The 16,975-nt window shown below is 40.0% G+C and overlaps 1 protein-coding gene across 10 annotated transcripts; it reads right to left on the bottom strand.

Moving 5' to 3' along the window:
- Positions 1–2,365: 2,365 nt before the first annotated feature.
- Hnrnph1 (heterogeneous nuclear ribonucleoprotein H1) lies at positions 2,366–16,865 on the bottom strand. 10 transcript variants are annotated; one of them, XM_015506401.2, is made up of 14 exons: positions 11,665–11,792; positions 11,060–11,188; positions 9,411–9,566; positions 9,065–9,208; positions 7,405–7,543; positions 6,281–6,459; positions 6,122–6,193; positions 5,933–6,066; positions 5,653–5,788; positions 5,245–5,304; positions 5,063–5,152; positions 4,227–4,319; positions 3,730–3,779; positions 2,366–3,135 (listed from the first exon to the last, which is right to left on the bottom strand). In XM_015506401.2, exons 2-13 carry the CDS (start codon positions 11,154–11,156, stop codon positions 3,730–3,732), a joined length of 1,350 nt encoding a protein of 449 aa, XP_015361887.1. In that variant the 5' UTR covers positions 11,157–11,188; positions 11,665–11,792; the 3' UTR covers positions 2,366–3,135. The 10 variants fall into 10 exon arrangements, with proteins under 10 accessions (XP_015361887.1, XP_048640800.1, XP_015361883.1 ...); XM_048784843.1 differs by having other exon boundaries at positions 5,093–5,152; XM_015506397.2 differs by lacking the exon at positions 3,730–3,779 and having other exon boundaries at positions 11,060–11,172; positions 11,665–11,810.
- Positions 16,866–16,975: the final 110 nt, after the last annotated feature.

Raw genomic sequence — 16,975 nt, 5'->3', positions numbered from 1 at the left:
TGTGGTGCCAAGGAGTAAACCCAGTGACTCACCTGTACTAGGCAAGCACTCAACCACTGAGCTACAACCCCAACCCCAAGCTATATGTTTTCAAACCCTATTATAGAACCACATGGCATCACAATAGACTACATATATATATATATATATATACACACACAAAGCACCTGTTAACCCCACACAGGGCCCAATTTTCAGGAAAAGTTTACATCCCCAAACTGTTCTGGTACCATCTATCTGTACGTTTATTTTCAGTGCACCCAAATTGAACTTTCAGGGAGCTTTAGGCAAGTCACTTCACTTCTGAGCATTAGGTCTCATCTGCACACACAGAAAAGGAAGGAAAGTAATACTTTCCTACTTCAACACTGCTCCGAACATTCAATAAAAAAAATTTCACATGAAAATTCCCACTAATATGTCTGATATTTCACCCAACCTTGACAATGGACACAGGTCTAAAGGATACAAACACTTAGTTGTCTCGGTGGTCAAAATAACATACTCAGAATTGAAATATACATCTGAACTCTGGAACCTGCTAAGTCCCTGGTTTGGCACCACTCATCCCAACAAGAGGGCCAGCCAAGTAGTGCCTCTGAAGTATAAACATGCAGGTGATGAGGGATGGGGCAGGGGTCAGGGGTGGGATGCACACTCATGTCTGGTTTAAAATGCAGATTCTTAAGGCTGGGGGTATAGAAGAGTGATACAGCTATTGCATAGTATTCAGTTCAAATCCCGATACTGAAGAAAAAAAAAAAAGATTATGTAGTCATTGCAAGGTTCCAGATGAGGGACTGATTCATGAAGCACAGGACTCAAAAGAGCCATAATGGTTCTTAACCTCATTTTTAAAATCCCAGTGCCTAGGCCAGACTGGCCTAAACTTGCAATCCTCCTCAACTAAATGTGCCACCATGCTCTAGCCAGGCCAAGTGTCTCAATAAAGATGTTTCTTATTCCAAGCAGTTACCCAAAGGATCCACAGAAGGAATTCAAGGCTCAAAGTTCTTGGTTGTAGATTAACTTACCAAGATCACAAGGGCAGCATCACGTTTAGCAAATTATGACATTATAGTGTCAACTCCTAATACTGCCTGACCTAAAAATTATCTCTAGGCCTGTTTAAGATAAAAACTACATGATATATTGTAGGCATTTCCATCCACTAGTGTGGAACTGCATCCTCCTCCCAGCAGGGCATGCAACCAAGCGACACCTGCAGAACCCTCCATGTAAGTCTTCTATGTGCAATGCTGCCAAGGAAAACAAGAAATGAACAAAACACTTTTTCAAGTCTATTCACTGTACAGTAACAAGTTTAAAAACCTTCAGGATGGGCATGGTAATAATTTAACAGCTTTAAAGGCCATAAGCCCACACACCACATGACTGCAACCTAAATTCTCTAATACCATTTGAATAAGTAATGTTTCCCAATCCACAAGGACCTTATTTATACATCTACCAAAGAGCTTCCTTGGTCTGTATCTCTAAGAACTGCCTTAACTTATGTCTAGGTGTTGTGTCCAACTGTAACTGAAAAATATTAAAAAAAAAATCATTTGAACTTGAGCAACCAAAACATGAATTTCAGTGTATGAAATTAAAGCTAATTATGTGCACACCAAGAAGCACTTTATGATATTTTAATTGTTTTGCAAGGCAATGGGAGTTTTGCTCCCAAATGGACTTAAGAATTAAGCAAAAATGTAAAGCTGAAAACTGCAATTTCAGACAGTGAAGGATCTGCGGTTATAGCTCAGTGTTGGGTACCATACTTGCCTAGCTTGTGTGAGGCACTGGGTTCGATCCTCAACACCACATAAGAATGAAGGTATTGTGTCCATATACAACTAAAAAATGTCTGTGAGCTGGGTATGCAGCTCAGTGGCAGAGTGCTTGCCTTGTATGGGTGAGGCCCCAGGGTTCACCAGAACAAAAACCATCTTATGACCTTTTAGTAGACAACCTATATACAAAATTCAAAAAATGCAATCAGACCGGGGAGGGCAGCTTCCAGCCACCCCCTTGCTTCTGGAATTTTTTGTAGCCATGCCTGAAGGCCTCCCAGACATGCAGGCCATGCAGTGAGCTCCCCTTTGTTTTATGCAAGTGCTTACAAGTTATAAGCAGCTCAGATCAGGTCCTGTGCAGCCAGGCCAAACCATACAGCTCTTCCAAGGACCCCAAAGCCAAGTTTACCTGCAGTTGCACTGAAGGGAATTGAAGTCTGAAGACATCTAACAACAGCCTCAACTGCCGAGCCTCTCTGCCAGTCAGATACGAGGACCTACGCCCCAGGCAGGAATAGAGCACCAAGAAACAGTCCACATGACACTGAAGCACAGACAAGACAAAGTGCAGTTTTTAAAAGGAAGATTTATTTGACAAGTTTCACTTAGCGCAATACACCTAAAAGGAAATCACAATACAATGAAGATTTAAATCAAGGCCTCAGAATTTCATACAAACACCAAGACCGAAATCCTAAAGTATTGGTATTGCGTCTCAAATATTCCCCATTAACTTAAAAAAAAAAAAAAGCTTAAAACTTACGTGCCTTACAGGTTATTAAATGAAACTAGAATTAACAAACATGCCAAAATGTTTCACTTTTAATTGTAGACACAGCTCCTATATCGAGTTTTACAAAAAGCATGTCTTTCAACATGCATCCAAACAGTGTTCAATGTAATATGGTATAAGAGCAACATTTAACATAATTCAACTGCTTTAACCTAAATACGCTTACTGCTTAAGTACATCCTACAATATAACTAACTTGAGAAAAGCTGAAAATTGTTTAACAGTTATAGTTTACTCAACTTTGCTGTTAACATCCTGGATGACTGCTGTGTTCAAAAATACTGAACCTTAAATCTTTCAAATAATCCTGATTCCCACATATAGAGTAAGCATAAGTCACAAGCTTGGATTTCAAAAACTGTTAAACTGAAGTTTTGTTTTTTCTTTAAAAAAAAGTTGACCAAGAGTCAGTGATCAGGATCAATTACATTCCCCATCCACCACTCATACTGGACATGCTAGACATCCCTCCCATTCCGTTCACGCCCACAGATGCACGGCTTCCACTATTGTAGTAGCTGCTGTTCATTGCTCCTTGGCTACCTGCGAAGAGATCAATTTGACAAGTTAGAAGTAGTGTCAGACACTCAGTCAAATAAAATAATGCATTCCAAGAAAAAATTTAAAATGTATACGAGTACAAATGGCTGCTGTCCAAGTGGCGAGAAGCATGTTTGGGAAAGGGGAATCCCGACTCCAAACAAGTCTCAATTAACCCCTTTTCTCTGCAGTACCAACTTGCCAGACTCTTGTGCTACCATTTAAATGGATTCTTCAGGATCAACGTGGAAAATTAAGTTTAAAGGAAAACTAGTGTTTTTCAAAAATTGCAAAATTACTTCATTTTTTTAAAGCTAAGCAAGGCATTAAAAAAAAAAAATTTACCATAACAATCACATTGTGTTCTTCGAATGGCATGTATGAATAGGGAGCACAGGGGATGTCTCTTGCTTTTCCTATTCATAGTGGGCAGGAAGTGAGAGGACAAAGTTGGACTAAAGGCAACTCACTGTGCCCAAAATGGCAGCCTCCATGGAGTTAAGTCAGAGCCATTGACTGCTATAGAAATAGTGTTATTACAACATATCAGTATTTGCTATTGGGAATTTAAATTATATTTTTTGAGAAAATATTTACCTATGCAATGTTTGATTGAAAATCACTGGAGTTTTCCTGTAAAACTTGGTCTGCAAAAGGATTTTGTAGGGTAAGACTATAATACCAAAATCACCATTCTTTAGACCAATTGAAAAAAAAATTAATAAAACCATCTCTATGTTAACTGACTAGTAAATAACGGTCCTAAACCCAACCACCATTCTACTTTAAAAATCTCCCTCCATCAAAAATTGATTTAACCAAAAGACAGAAAAAGTGTACTATTCTAATGTTTTAATAAATGAAGGCATGGTTTCTGGCTCGATAGTATTTCAAAGTTGCAATCACTAATTTATTAAATTCATAGAACCTTTCCCCCGCCCAATGATTGTTTCTGAAAATTAAGCTATTAAGAACAATTAGGATCAAAAGCATACATTTAATAACCCAATCTCACAAAAAAGAAACCTGCATAATTTCCCAACTAAAGAAACCTACCTAAACTTTATTTTACGTATATAAGAAAACATGCTTACCATATCCACTCATGCTGCTCTGGCCTCCATAGCCTCCTCCATAACCACCACTCAGCTGCTGGCTAGCTGGGCCACCATAACTGGACTGGTTTGCTGTTAAGTTAAGAGAACATTAGAGCTTTGTTCCTTATGTAATGTGGTACCTGGTGGTACCGAGCTTGTAATTCTATATCTATGATTTTCCAGTCTTCATCTTATATTACTAACCCTGTCTCCTTCTGTCTATTGTCTATTTACCAGATTAACTCTTCTATTCGTCATTGAGCTAGTCAAATATTTATGAACCAAATGGTTAACAGCAGCATACACATCAGCAGGACTAAATCCACGATTCCTTAAGCAGAGGCATTTTGTGAACATCTCATGAAACTGCTTGACTGGATTTAGTGGGGTTTCCCCCTTAGCTTGTTACGTTTAAGTATGTCAATACACAGGTATCACTGAATACCTAATTATCCCCAGCTAATTATGCCCCCAAATTAATTATTTTAATCCTGTTTTTACTATTTTATTTTAGATATAAGCTTCATACTCTAATAATTTAGCTGCATTCTACATTTCCCCCCAAAGTACTTAAATGTAATTTGAATTATCTATCCTGAGCAGTTGATTCAACTCAAAATTTACATAGTAATTAATACAGTAATTACAAAATTCATTTAAAGTAATAAACTGCTTTCTTTGCCTAACTTAAATTGTTATGCTAACTTAATTATACTAAACTTAAATATTATGCTACACTTATTAATTATGCTACACTTATTATAGATTAACTTAACTTACAATAATCGACTTATACAGATATTTTGGTTTTTAAAAAAACTAACGATATTTACACAAGCCCATGCCTCCCATCATTTGGCTACCATAAGCACCACCGCTTGCTCCTGCTGTAGAATTCAAGAAGAGTTCTACATATCTGTGTTCTGAAATGAGAGAAAAGGTATACAAGGTTAGCTTAAAAAAAGGACACTAAAGTGATATTTACACAAACCCATGCCTCCTAGCATTTGGCTACCGTAAGCACCACCGCTTGCTCCTGCTGTAGAATTCAAGAAGAGTTCTACATATCTGTGTTCTGAAATGAGAGAAAAGAAAGTTTGAAAATGTTTGTTGGTGAAAGAAAACAAGATAAACACTAAGTTCTTTAACAAGTAGATCTGTGAACTTCAAACACTTTTGGTAAAAAAAAAAAAAAAAGTCTAGCTACTTCTCTGATGTTTGTAGAAACTTGTCTTTAATAAAACATTCATCTAAATTATCAATTAAAAACAAACTTCAAGATATGTTCATAACAAATCTCCTTCAGTCATAACTAATTTTAAAACCCACAAATTTCCAACATATCCAAACCCACTATTCTATTTCTCTATCTTAAAATGTTCACAACCACCTAAGTGTCCCCAAGTGATTAATTCAGACTTACGCATATTTGCTTTGTCTTTTGACATAGCTGCCACAGCATCTTCATGAGTAGCAAACTCAACATCTGCTTCACCAGTTACTCTGCCATCAGGACCAATCTCAATGTGTACTCTCACAGGATTGAGTGGTGAAAAAAACTAAAACGACATTTCAAAGAAATCAAGTCAATTTGCTACTATTATGAAAAACTAAACTGTAAACCCAATTTTCATCAAGTAGAATAAGGTCCAAGTTTTACTGTCATACTAAATATCTGACTTGTGAATTCATCTTGTACTTACATTATAAATGTCATTCTCAGTAGCTCTGTAAGGTAATCCCCGCATGTGTACACAATGCCCTGTTGTGCTCTGGAAGGTAGAACCACCATCCCCATATCTGTGATCAGACATTCCTGAAAAACAGTAATTGAGGTCTAGATGGACAAGAGTGTAATACTCCTCAGCTGAGAAATTCAATTCTTACCTTACCTCTTCCAAATCTATCTGACCCAAATCCATAGCCATCATTATAGCCATTATAATCATCATAGCCTCCATAGCCTGAAAGACAAAAAGTACAATTAATCAAATGAAAATACCTAGACAAACAAGGAACAAACTGGTCCCACCTTGCACATCACCACATACCTCCACCATAAGCACCACGCCTCATCCTCTCAAAGCCAGCTCCTCTGCCAATGCTGTTATACCCTCTGCCAGCCCCAGGTCTGTCATAGGGACCTGGCCGCTGCATGGCCATAAGCTTTCTTGGTGGATCATAATGAGTTCTAACTTCAGCTCGACTGCTCTTAAATATTTCGATATACCTAAAGCAGTGTTCAAGAGGGAGGGGAATGGGGAGGGGAGAGAAAACATTAGTTCATTTCATACAGGTGTTTAGCTATACAAGAAAACAATCTAGTCATAGCCATGAAACTGACTAATATTTAAAGCCAGATTTCTTATATTTGCATAGGCAATGACCAGAAATTCACTCAATAATATTACTTTAAATGTAAAATTTACAGGGAAAAAACTCCTCTGAGGCAGAGCCCAACCTTAGGGGTAGAGAGGAGTACTATAAATAAATGATTTAGGAGGGAAATAATTCCACTCAACTTTCAACACATTTCAACTCAAATCCATTGGCAGTATGTATAGCAAGTGGGCTAAAAGGCCAGCCTCCACCAACAATCTAGCCCACACTACACATTTCCTCTCGCCAATATATACCCCAGCCTATGCTTTTAGTAGGAATCAGCATAGGTAAGCGCATGCTTCAATGAAAAATAGTCACAAGCAGAGAGAATAAAACCTTTTGTGACAATTTCTTGAAAGCTATGCTTATTAATACATATGCAGAATATTTATACAGCAAGAAAAAGTTTGTTGCATTTCAACTTTAAAAACAAGATCAGAAAGTATCACATTTTCTTATGGTAATATTAATTTACTAGGTGGGTGTTATTACAGCTAAAGCCAGGTTTGCATTAATTTTTAAAGCCATAGTCTCTCAACTCCATTGACTGGGGTTAATACGAGTCTCACAAAAATCACATAGCAGACCAAATTAACTAGGGCCAATTTTAAAACCTCAAATTTATTTAAAAGCAATATAGGGTGCTGACTAGCAAAAGTCTGAACATGGCAAAGTATCAATTAACTGGGAATAGGAAATAGATTATTTATTTCCTCCTGTTAAGCAGAGAGAATATGGATTTAATTGTTTACCATAAGAAAAGTGACATATCCAACCAACCATCCATCCCCACCTGTGCCCTATTCTTTCCTTGTGTTTCTTTAGAGCCTTTTCAGCTATTTCCTGTGAAGCAAACTGCACGAAGGCCTCCCCCGTACTCCTCCCCTGGAAGTCCACCGGCAATGTTATCCCATTTGGCACGATTTCCAACCCTTCAACCCAAGGACAAATAACCCCAGTAGGGGGGCAATATTAACATCACAAGCCCAGAAATGATTCTTCTTATAGCTTTAAATAAACCAGAATTTTAACTTTAGGTGAATGGTATGTTTTCAACAAGTATTCTTTTAAATATGCATTGCAATAATATGAAGTTCCACTATTACAAAGTATAACTCAATTCTTAACACACCCCATGGTACAGTATGAATGTATAAAAAAAAAACTGCTGCTCCACACAAGGTGCATTAAGAATTCAACAATTAAAAACACTCTTATCTATGCAATGTTGAAAAGTATACAAGAATTTAATATAATTTTCAAGCATTAAAATAACAGTTTTACTAAATTCAAGACACACCTTTTACCTCATTTTATATTTCAATGCTTTAAATTATTGGAACTTCAAAAAAATTTTTTTTACAAGTACACATTTAAACATTTCATAAAAATTGAAACATTACTTAAATCACATAATTGACAAACATACAATCTAAACTTTCAACAAACAACTATCTACACAGCACAATCATGCACTCTTATGCTCTAACAGTAGTATGATTCACTTCTGGAAATTCCGTCTATGAAAAATCCTTTCCGTGGATACATTCCCAAGCTTACAAAAAGGGCTTAAAGCACTTTCCTAGAAGATATGAAATTATGTTCATTTTTAACGTTGACAGATACATTCAATTCTCACCAATTTAGATAAAACAAAACAGACTTGATTTCAGAAATTCTGACAATATTAGGACTTGATACATATCTGAGTCAAAATTTTAACACATCCTACACTAAACCATGAAAGGATTTCTTGCTCTTAAAACCAATTTTATTATATCAAGAATATTAATAGTATTTAAAACATTATGAACTAACATTCTGCTAAACATGCAATCTTATCAGCTCTTCAGCATAAAAACATTCAAATACTTTAGGCCCAGAACAATTTCAAAGCTTTCTGTACTGTTTTTCAGGTACTGAAACTATAAGCATTCAACCTGTACTCAACTACATTTGACTTTTCAGTAACAGTTTATAACAGGCTAAACCAAGATGTTTCCATAATAATTTTCTGCATAGAGAATCAGACCATTAGAATTATTTCTGGTCTCATGTACCAAATAAGTGTCTTGAAACAAAGACACTTAACTCATAAATTACAACAACCTCACTCATTCTAATGTTAAAGAATCTTACCTTTAACTTGAAGTACTTTGCTAAACAGCAATGTAAGGGAGGTGGTTAAGCTGTTGAGGACAATCCTCAAAGATCTACTCTGAACTACAATACTAAATATAAGCAAAATTAACATTTTGGTACTTCTAATTTCCACCTTTTTAAGATGGGCTTAAGTTATTTGAAGGTCTCTAGGAAGAAAACATTAATTCATCAGCATATACTCACAACCTATTTAAGTACCTAATCTAATCAATTTTAATTAATCATGTCTATTAAATAATCATGTTGCGAGAAGCTAGCCAAACTCACTGCTCAGCAACAGGACTACATACCTGAGAAGAACTGAACAATTTCTTCCTTGCTACATCCAAAGGGGAGTCCTCTAAGCCGTACAAAGCCATCATTGGCCGTGTCAGGACTATTTGGACCAGTATGCTTCAACACCCAATCCATTTCAACGTTGTTTGACTTGAATACTGAAAGAGGTGCTTAGAATTAGTCAATTTTGGAAAATGATAGAACAAAGTTCAGATTTCCTGGGTCTTTAGATAAACTAAGAAGAGCTGCCATAAACTCCCTTAGATGACCATTTCCATGCGGTCAAATACCTAAAATTCAGAACAGGGTAAGAACTATGTGTTTAACATTTTACTGTTACTAGGGCAACATAAATCAAACCTTCAACATATCTGTGTCCCATAGTTTCTCTGTCTTTTTTCAGGGCCAATTTGACTTCATCTTCTGATTCAAGTTCAACAAAAGCCTCGCCACTCGGTCTGCCTTCTCTGGTGTAGATGAAACGAATACCTTGAGCCCCATTTTGAATTTTGCAGTCTGGAAAGAAAACAACCGTTAATACAGAATTTACACCTAAACTACCTGTGGGTGATACAGATGGAAGTGCCCATTTATGTCACCACTAAAAAGTAAGTTACTTGTGAAGCCTAAATGAAGATATTACCAACTCCCAGCATGTCTCTCGGTATTTAAGCATTCATCCTCTCATCATCCATGAAACTCATTCCCTAAATACATCTTAATTCAAGAAAACCCAATATTCAAAGCAGGTTCGTAATCAAACTCTAGAGAATTTGGTACTCAAGTCTCATCATTCTTAGAACTTATAACAAGATCACATCTGGACCTTGGGACTTTACAGCATTTTCTGAACACATCAGATTGAGTTTTGGTTCAACCAATTTGACAGTTTTACAGCTGACAGTTTACAGTTTCTCAATCAAATCCAATGCAGGCCCAATACTCACCTGAAAGGGGATCATGTTACCAAGCTAAAATGCTCCAAGTTGCACAGCTGAAACCAAACCCAGTTTTGCCCCCTGCAAAAGTGGCTTCCAGTATACTTGATTCTTGTTTTACAGGTCGTTTTCTGTTACTGTAGCTAAATTCAGATAGTAAGTCAATACTACAAGAATCTTTTCCAAAACTTGAAAACTTCTTCCAAATATAACTCAAGTCTACTCTTACTAATACCAGGAACAAGAAGATTCCAGGAGAAATTATTCAGAAAAGCTACATACAGTTGTTTAAAAAAAAAAAAAAAACTACACAACTAAGAAAACATCCCTGGGCTTCACAAACCTCAACTGTAAAGGGAGTTAAATAAAGAAGCAGACGTGGACTGGGGTTGTAGCTTAGTGGCAGAGCGCTTGCCTAGCATGTGTGATGCACTGGACTGGGATCCTTAGCAACACATAAAAAATTCAACAAAGGCATGCTGTCCATCTACAACTACAAAAAAAACTTTTTAAGTAGTAGACGAGCAGGAACTCTTCATTTACCAAATCTCAATTAGGAAAACTAAAATTAGAAAGTGACCATTTTAACTTTTCCAAACAAAAATACCCCTTTCCAAACACCACCAAAATCAGAAAACAATTATACTTTAAATTACTATAATTTGCCCAGCTATTACTAGTCTATTTTCTCAAGATTGAGGGGGAAAATCCCACTTATCCAAATCGACATTTTAGAAAGGACATCCACAAGAGATGAGTTGTTTTAAGATCGAAAAAAAGAAAGAAAAACTCCAGTGGGCAGCACCCCCATCCGGGGGAGGGGGGGCGAAGAGAACGGGTGGAGCTTTCACAATTTCCATTGCGTAACAGCGGCCCGCTGGGCGCGAGCAGCACAGAGGCAACCGCTACCGCCCGCGCCCCGCCAGGGGGCGCCACCCGCAAGGCCCACTCGCCCCGCCCCGCCCCGGACCAGCCCAGCCCAGCCCAGCTCAGCCCCAGCCGCAAGCCGGCCCGCTCGCCAGCCCTCCCGACAGTGGGGCTGACAACTCCCGCCTCCTGTTTCAAACTCACCGGAAAAAAAACGTTGCACTTCATCGGCCGAGCAAGACCAGGGCAAGCCCCGGACCTTAACCACGAATCCTTCTCCGCCTTCGGTGCCCAACATCATCGTCTCTTTGAGGATCCTGGCGTCGAAATAGACTGTAAGGCGGGTTATGAGGATAAAACCTAAGAACGTTAACCAAATGACCCTCCACCGTCGGAGCGCCGCACGGAAACCAGAGAGGCGTCAGGAGCTCCACCCGTGCAGATACCTTAACCCACTCCAATACCCCACACCATCGGCCAAGGATCCGAACCCCGAAGCTGTTTGGGGAACAAAGTGCCCAAACTCCAAGCCGAAGGGACCCCGGCCTAGAGCCAGCGTGAAGGCAAGGAAATGGCGGCGGCCGCTTCCGCTCCGCCTCCTCCGACATCTCACACAATAGAGTCGTCGCGGCCTGCAGGCCTCGGCGGCGCTGCCAAGGCTCAGCGAAATTTCCGCGGCACTTAGCGGCACTTCACAGCTTGCCAAAGGCCCCCAGGCTCTACCAGAGCCTTAGGAGTCAAGCAATCCCCGCAAAAAAGAGCATACTTGGGTGTCGCTGGGCGGCAAACAAGGATCCGCGGAGACTCACCTACACACACGACTTCGGCGTGGCTAAGAAGAAATGGCCAGCGGGCGCCTGCGCAACCTAAATAAGGCCCTTTGAACAAGTTCTGCGCACGCGCAACCAGCTCCCTGCACCGCCCCTTGCATCACACAGCAACTAGGCGCATGCGTAATATATACAGTGGGCCCACCTTCGGCAGACGATTTTGCGCATGCGTTTTTGGCTCAGCCTCGGGCTTCGTAAAGGTGCCGGGCTTTTTATGCGCCTGCGTCTTCCCACAGATATTGAACTTGGAGCCTCAGCGGTTTATAACTTAGTTTCCTGCGCATGCGTTTTTCTTCGAACCGTTCTCTAGTCCTACCCGCCAGAGTGGGGGAGGGGAATGGCGTCAATCAGTTCCCTATGGGGACTGTATGGTAGTCCCAAGCTCAGGCTTGTCGCGAGATAGCTGTCCTCCTATTCCCCTTGGTTTTATCCGCGCTCCTGGCCAACCTGAAAAGACAGGCGCGGACTTCCTTTTCCCCACGCTACCTGTCCCCTTTTCTTCTCTAGAGCCAGCCTTAGCTACCCTGCTGCAGACTTCTTGTCCCCAAAGCCACCCCCAACTTGTGGCAAGTCCAAAGCGTGTGTACTACTTCCCCTTACCTGCAGCCTAGGGCCTAAGGCCGCAGCCTCCACAGCATCCTTGTGCCCATGCCAAAGCCAATACCCCGCTTTTGCTTAACGAATTTACACCGGACGACCTCCCCACCCCCGCTCTGCCCCAGGGTTGGTGGGGCCTGAAAGCCACGGGGCCCTCTCACGAGATGGGATCACCCAGTGCCACGTCCTGCCTCGCCTCGTGAACCCAGGATGAGCTTGAAGGTGTGTCTGGACGCTGCTGGGGAGACAGTTACCATTTACTCTTTCCAAGACTGATTCCATTTCCAAGGTAGAGACACAGTTCACGAAGAGGCCTCAGGGTCACCCGCTGTGCCCATGTGGCGCGAGATCAGAAGAGTTTGTGATTTCCATCAGGACCACCGAAAACTAATATGATGCCCCTACCTTCCCAAGCCTCCCCAGAGTCTGATCCGGCTGTCTGCCGCCCCCCAGCCCTGGTAGACGCAAGCAACAAACTAACAATAAGTCAGTGTTGGACAGTGCTGCAGAAGTTCCACAGTTAGTGACCCTCGGGTCACCCTGGGAAGAGGGATGCAAAAAGTGTTTCCCTCGGGAATGTAAAGGTGTGAAGGCCAAGTCCGGAACTGTTTTAGTAAGACAAAAGAACTCATCAAAGGACAGATAGGAATGCAGGGCATGGTGGCCATGACGGGAGGATCACCAGTTCAAGGTAGAGGACCGAAAGTTCGATGTCAGCCTCAGCAATTTGGGCTGTGGATGTAGCTCAGTGGTAAAGTGCCCCTGGGTTCAGTCTGCAGTACCAAAAACAAAGATCAAAAAGACTGTGCGCGGTGGCACACGCCTGTAATCCCAGCCTCTCGGGAGGCTGAGACAGGAGGATCACGAGTTCAAAGCAAACCTCAGCAAAGGCGAGGCTGAGCAACTCAGTGAGACCCTGTCTCTAAATTAAATATAAAATAGGGCTGGGGAATGTAGCTCAGTGGTTAAGTGCCCCTGAGTTCAATCTCCTTGACCAAAAAAAAAAAAAAAATAGGAGTCCAAACATAGAGGCAGAGCGCCATATAAGTCTTTAACAAGAATCCATATGCACAAGAAGCTATCCCAGGACTTCAGCAGGGGAACCATAGAACTGTTTGTAACACGAAGTTACTGGGTGTGAAAGATAAATGGAACAGGCAGGAGGAATGAAGGTGCATACACTAAACTGCAAAAAGCACTAGAAGCAGAAGACATTTTTGCTGAGGTCATCAAGATGCCAGACTCCCAGGTCTTCCAGCCAGGAGGTATATCCCCGGACATTCAAAGCAAGAACACTTTTTCTCCTTCCAGGATTTCACATACACCTTTCTCCTCCTCCTCATTTATTTATAGAAGATAGATAGATAGATAGATAGATAGATAGATAGGAGTGAATCCAGGGGCACTCAACCACTGAGCCACATCCCCCCAGCCCTTTTTTTGTGTGTGTATTTTATTTAGAGACAAGATGTCAAAGAGTTACTTAAGGTCTCGCTAAGTTTGAGAGGCTGGCTTTGAACTTGCAATCCCCCTGCCTCAGCCTCCCCAGCTGCTGGTATTACAGGTGTGCACCACCACACCCAGCTCCTACACTTCTTAGTAGGTTACAGCATTTGAGTGCTTTGGTTTTTATCAGATTACCTAAGAAAACTGTTTTCTGATTAGATGAGGGGAAAACCCTAATCCCCTTGGTAGTGCATTTTTTTTTTAATGCCATCATGCCATGTGCATGGTGCATGTTTGAAATCCCAGTGACAGGAGGGTGAAGTAGGAGGATCACAAATCTGAGACAAGACCAGCCCCAGCAATTTAGTGATATCCTGTCTCAAAAATTTTTTAAAAAAGAGATGTGGGGACTGGGGATGTGGCTCAAGCGTTAGCCCGCTCGCCTGGCATTGCGTGCGGCCCGGATTCTATCCTCAGCACCACATACAAACAAAGATGTTGTGTCCGCCAAAAACTGAAAAATAAATATTAAAGAATTCTCTCTCTCTCTCTCTCTCTCTCTCNGTATATGTTTTGTACCTGAAGAGTACATCTCTCTCTCTCTCTCTCTCTCTCTCTCTCTCTCTCTCTCTCTCCCCCTCCCCCTCCCTCCTCTCTCTCTCTCTCCCTCATCCTTAAAAAAAAAAAAAAAAAAAAAGAGCTGTGGATGTAGCTCACTGGTAAAGTACCCCAGCGGGTTCAATCCCCAATACCAAAAAAAAAAAAGGAAAAAAAATCATTTTCACCTGGCATGGTGTACCAAATGCTGCAGAGGCTGAGAAAGGAAGATTGCTTGAGCCCAGGAGTTCCAGACCAGCATGCGCAATAAAGGGAAGAGACTCTCTCTAAAGGAGAAAACAATCTTTTTTCCCTTTTAACAACATAGCCATAGTCCTAAGATGTTTATTTTTCCTAAAATTTTTCTAAAGTTTTCTGGAATTTTATTCCATAATAAGATTAAATAGGGCAAGTTTTGTGGCTCTAGTGGTAGCACACTTGCCTTGCACATATGAGGTCCTGGGTTCAATCCTCAGAACCACATTAAAATAAATAAAATAAAGGTATTATGTCCATCTACAACTAAAAATATTCTTTATAAAACAGTAAATGTGGGGCTGAGACTGTAGCTCAGTGGTAGAGCACTCACCTCATATGTGTGGACCACTAGGTTCGATCAGCACCACATAAAAATAAAATAAAGGTATTGTGTTCATCTACAACTAAAAAATAAAAAATAAATTAAAAAAAAAAAGAATATTGGTGGGCCGGGGTTGTAGCTCAGTGGTAGAGCGCTTGCCTAGCATGTGTGAGGCACTGGGTTCGATTCTCAGCACCACATATAAATAAATAAAATTAAGGTCCATCAACAACTAAATATTTTTAAAAAGAGTAAATGTATAATCATCATAGAAAGATAAGATAATTTCCATAGAATAGACTTCTAAAAGTGAAATTATTCAATGGAAGACTCTGAGTATTTTTACTACTAATAAAAAGTTATAGCACTTTACAATCTTTTCTGTGATATGTGAGAGTTCTGCAACCCCCTTTTAGCAGACACTGAAATTTTTCCTCTAATCTTTGCTAATTTAATACAAAGAAAAACCTTCTATTTGCATATGTTCGATTACTAGTGAGTAATCATACATAAATGTCATAGATACAGCCAATTTTCTCTTACATAAATTGACATTTTAAAAAACGGTTTCTCATATAAAGTTTGACTTCTTCTTAGCAATCTTTTGATATTGCTTCTCATGCTACAAAGAGCTCTTTATTAAGATTATTAATGCCCCAGTTTTTCTGTCTTTTTTTTAACTGAATGCTTAGTTCAGAAGTCATCATTTCATTTTTTTAATATCTTTATTTTTTTATGTGATGTTGAGGATCGAACCCAGGGCCTCACACATGCTAGGTGAGTATTCTACTGCTGAGCCACACCCCAGCCCTGTTTTTTTTTTTTTAATATATACATATATTTTAGCTGTCAACAGCCCTTTATTTTATTTATTTATTTATTTGTGGTGCTGAGAATCGAACCTAGTGCCTCACACATGCCAGGCAAGTGCTCTACCACTGAGCCACAATCCCAGCCCTTTCTTAGTCTGTTTAACTTTTAATTGCTGTTATTATTTTACGTTGCTTTTTTTTTGTACTGGGGATTGAACCCAAGGGTGCTTTACCACTGAACCACATCCTCGGGGCTTTTTATTTTTTGAGATAGGGTTTCACTAAGTTCTCTAGGGCCTTTAAGTTCTTAGGGCCTCCCCAAATTTTTTAATGTTTAGACATACAAAATCTTCTAATTTTGATGACAGCAAAGCCATTGATATTTGTCTGTTGTTTTTTCTTCTGTGCTGGAGATTGAACCAGCACGTCACACATGCTAGGCAAGTGTTCTACCACTGAGCTACATCCCCAGCCCTGAGATTTTTCTTTAAGCTTAGGAAGCCCTTTCCATCTAGAAATGAAGCACTTCTTTGTTATATTTTTCATCAGTTATAAGACACACTTTTTTTTCAGTTTAACCTCTTCAAAAAAGATTTTTTTTTTGTACCAGAGATAGAACCCAGGGGTGCTTAAACACTAAGGCACATCCACAGCTCTTTTGAGTCTTTATTTTGAGACAGGGTCTTACTAAGTCACTTAGGGCTTCACTAAATTGCTGAGGCTGACCTTCAACTTGTGATCCTCCTGCCTCAGCCTCCCAAACTGCTGGGATTACAAGCATGTGACACCACACCTGGCTAAAATAAGAATATGTCTTAAAACTAATGGCAGGGCTGGGGCTATAGCTCAGTGGTAGAGTGCTTTTGGTATGTGAAGCCCTGGGTTCAAATCCTCAGCACCACATAAAAATAAATAAATATAATAAAGGTTTTGTGAAAAAAAAATCTAAAAAAAAAAAAACTAATGGCAGAATTTCTTCTTAGTGCAACATAAAATAATAGTGAGTTTAAAATTGATGACATCTGCTAGGCATGATGGTGCCCATCTGTAATCCCAGCAGTTTGGGAGGCTGAGGCAGGAGGATCAAAGTTCAAGACCAAATTCAGCAATTTAGCAAGACCCTAAGTAACTAAGACCTCATCTCAAAATAAAAACTAAAAAGTGCTTGGGATGTAGCTCAGAGGTAAAGCACCCTGGGTTCAATCCCCAGTACTTTACCCCTGAAAAAAAGTTGATGACATCTTAGATTTGGTGAAAC

The sequence above is a fragment of the Marmota marmota genome, unplaced genomic scaffold (genome assembly GCF_001458135.2).
Source record: "Marmota marmota marmota unplaced genomic scaffold, marMar, whole genome shotgun sequence".
Lineage (NCBI taxonomy): Eukaryota > Metazoa > Chordata > Mammalia > Rodentia > Sciuridae > Marmota > Marmota marmota.
The sequence above is the reverse complement of the archived record's forward strand: the minus strand, read 5'-3'. Positions and strand labels throughout refer to the sequence as shown.

Coding starts and splice junctions, on each gene's coding strand:
- Hnrnph1 (XM_015506397.2), bottom strand. CDS start 11,156: ATGATGTTGGGCACCGAAGGCGGAGAAGGATTCGTGGTTAAGGTCCGG. Junction 7,544..9,064: donor AATTGTTCAGTTCTTCTCAG/GTATGTAGTCCT, acceptor CTTGGGTTGAAG/GGTTGGAAATCGTGCCAAAT. Junction 4,320..5,062: donor GATGGGAGGCATGGGCTTGT/GTAAATATCGTT, acceptor TTAACTTAACAG/CAAACCAGTCCAGTTATGGT.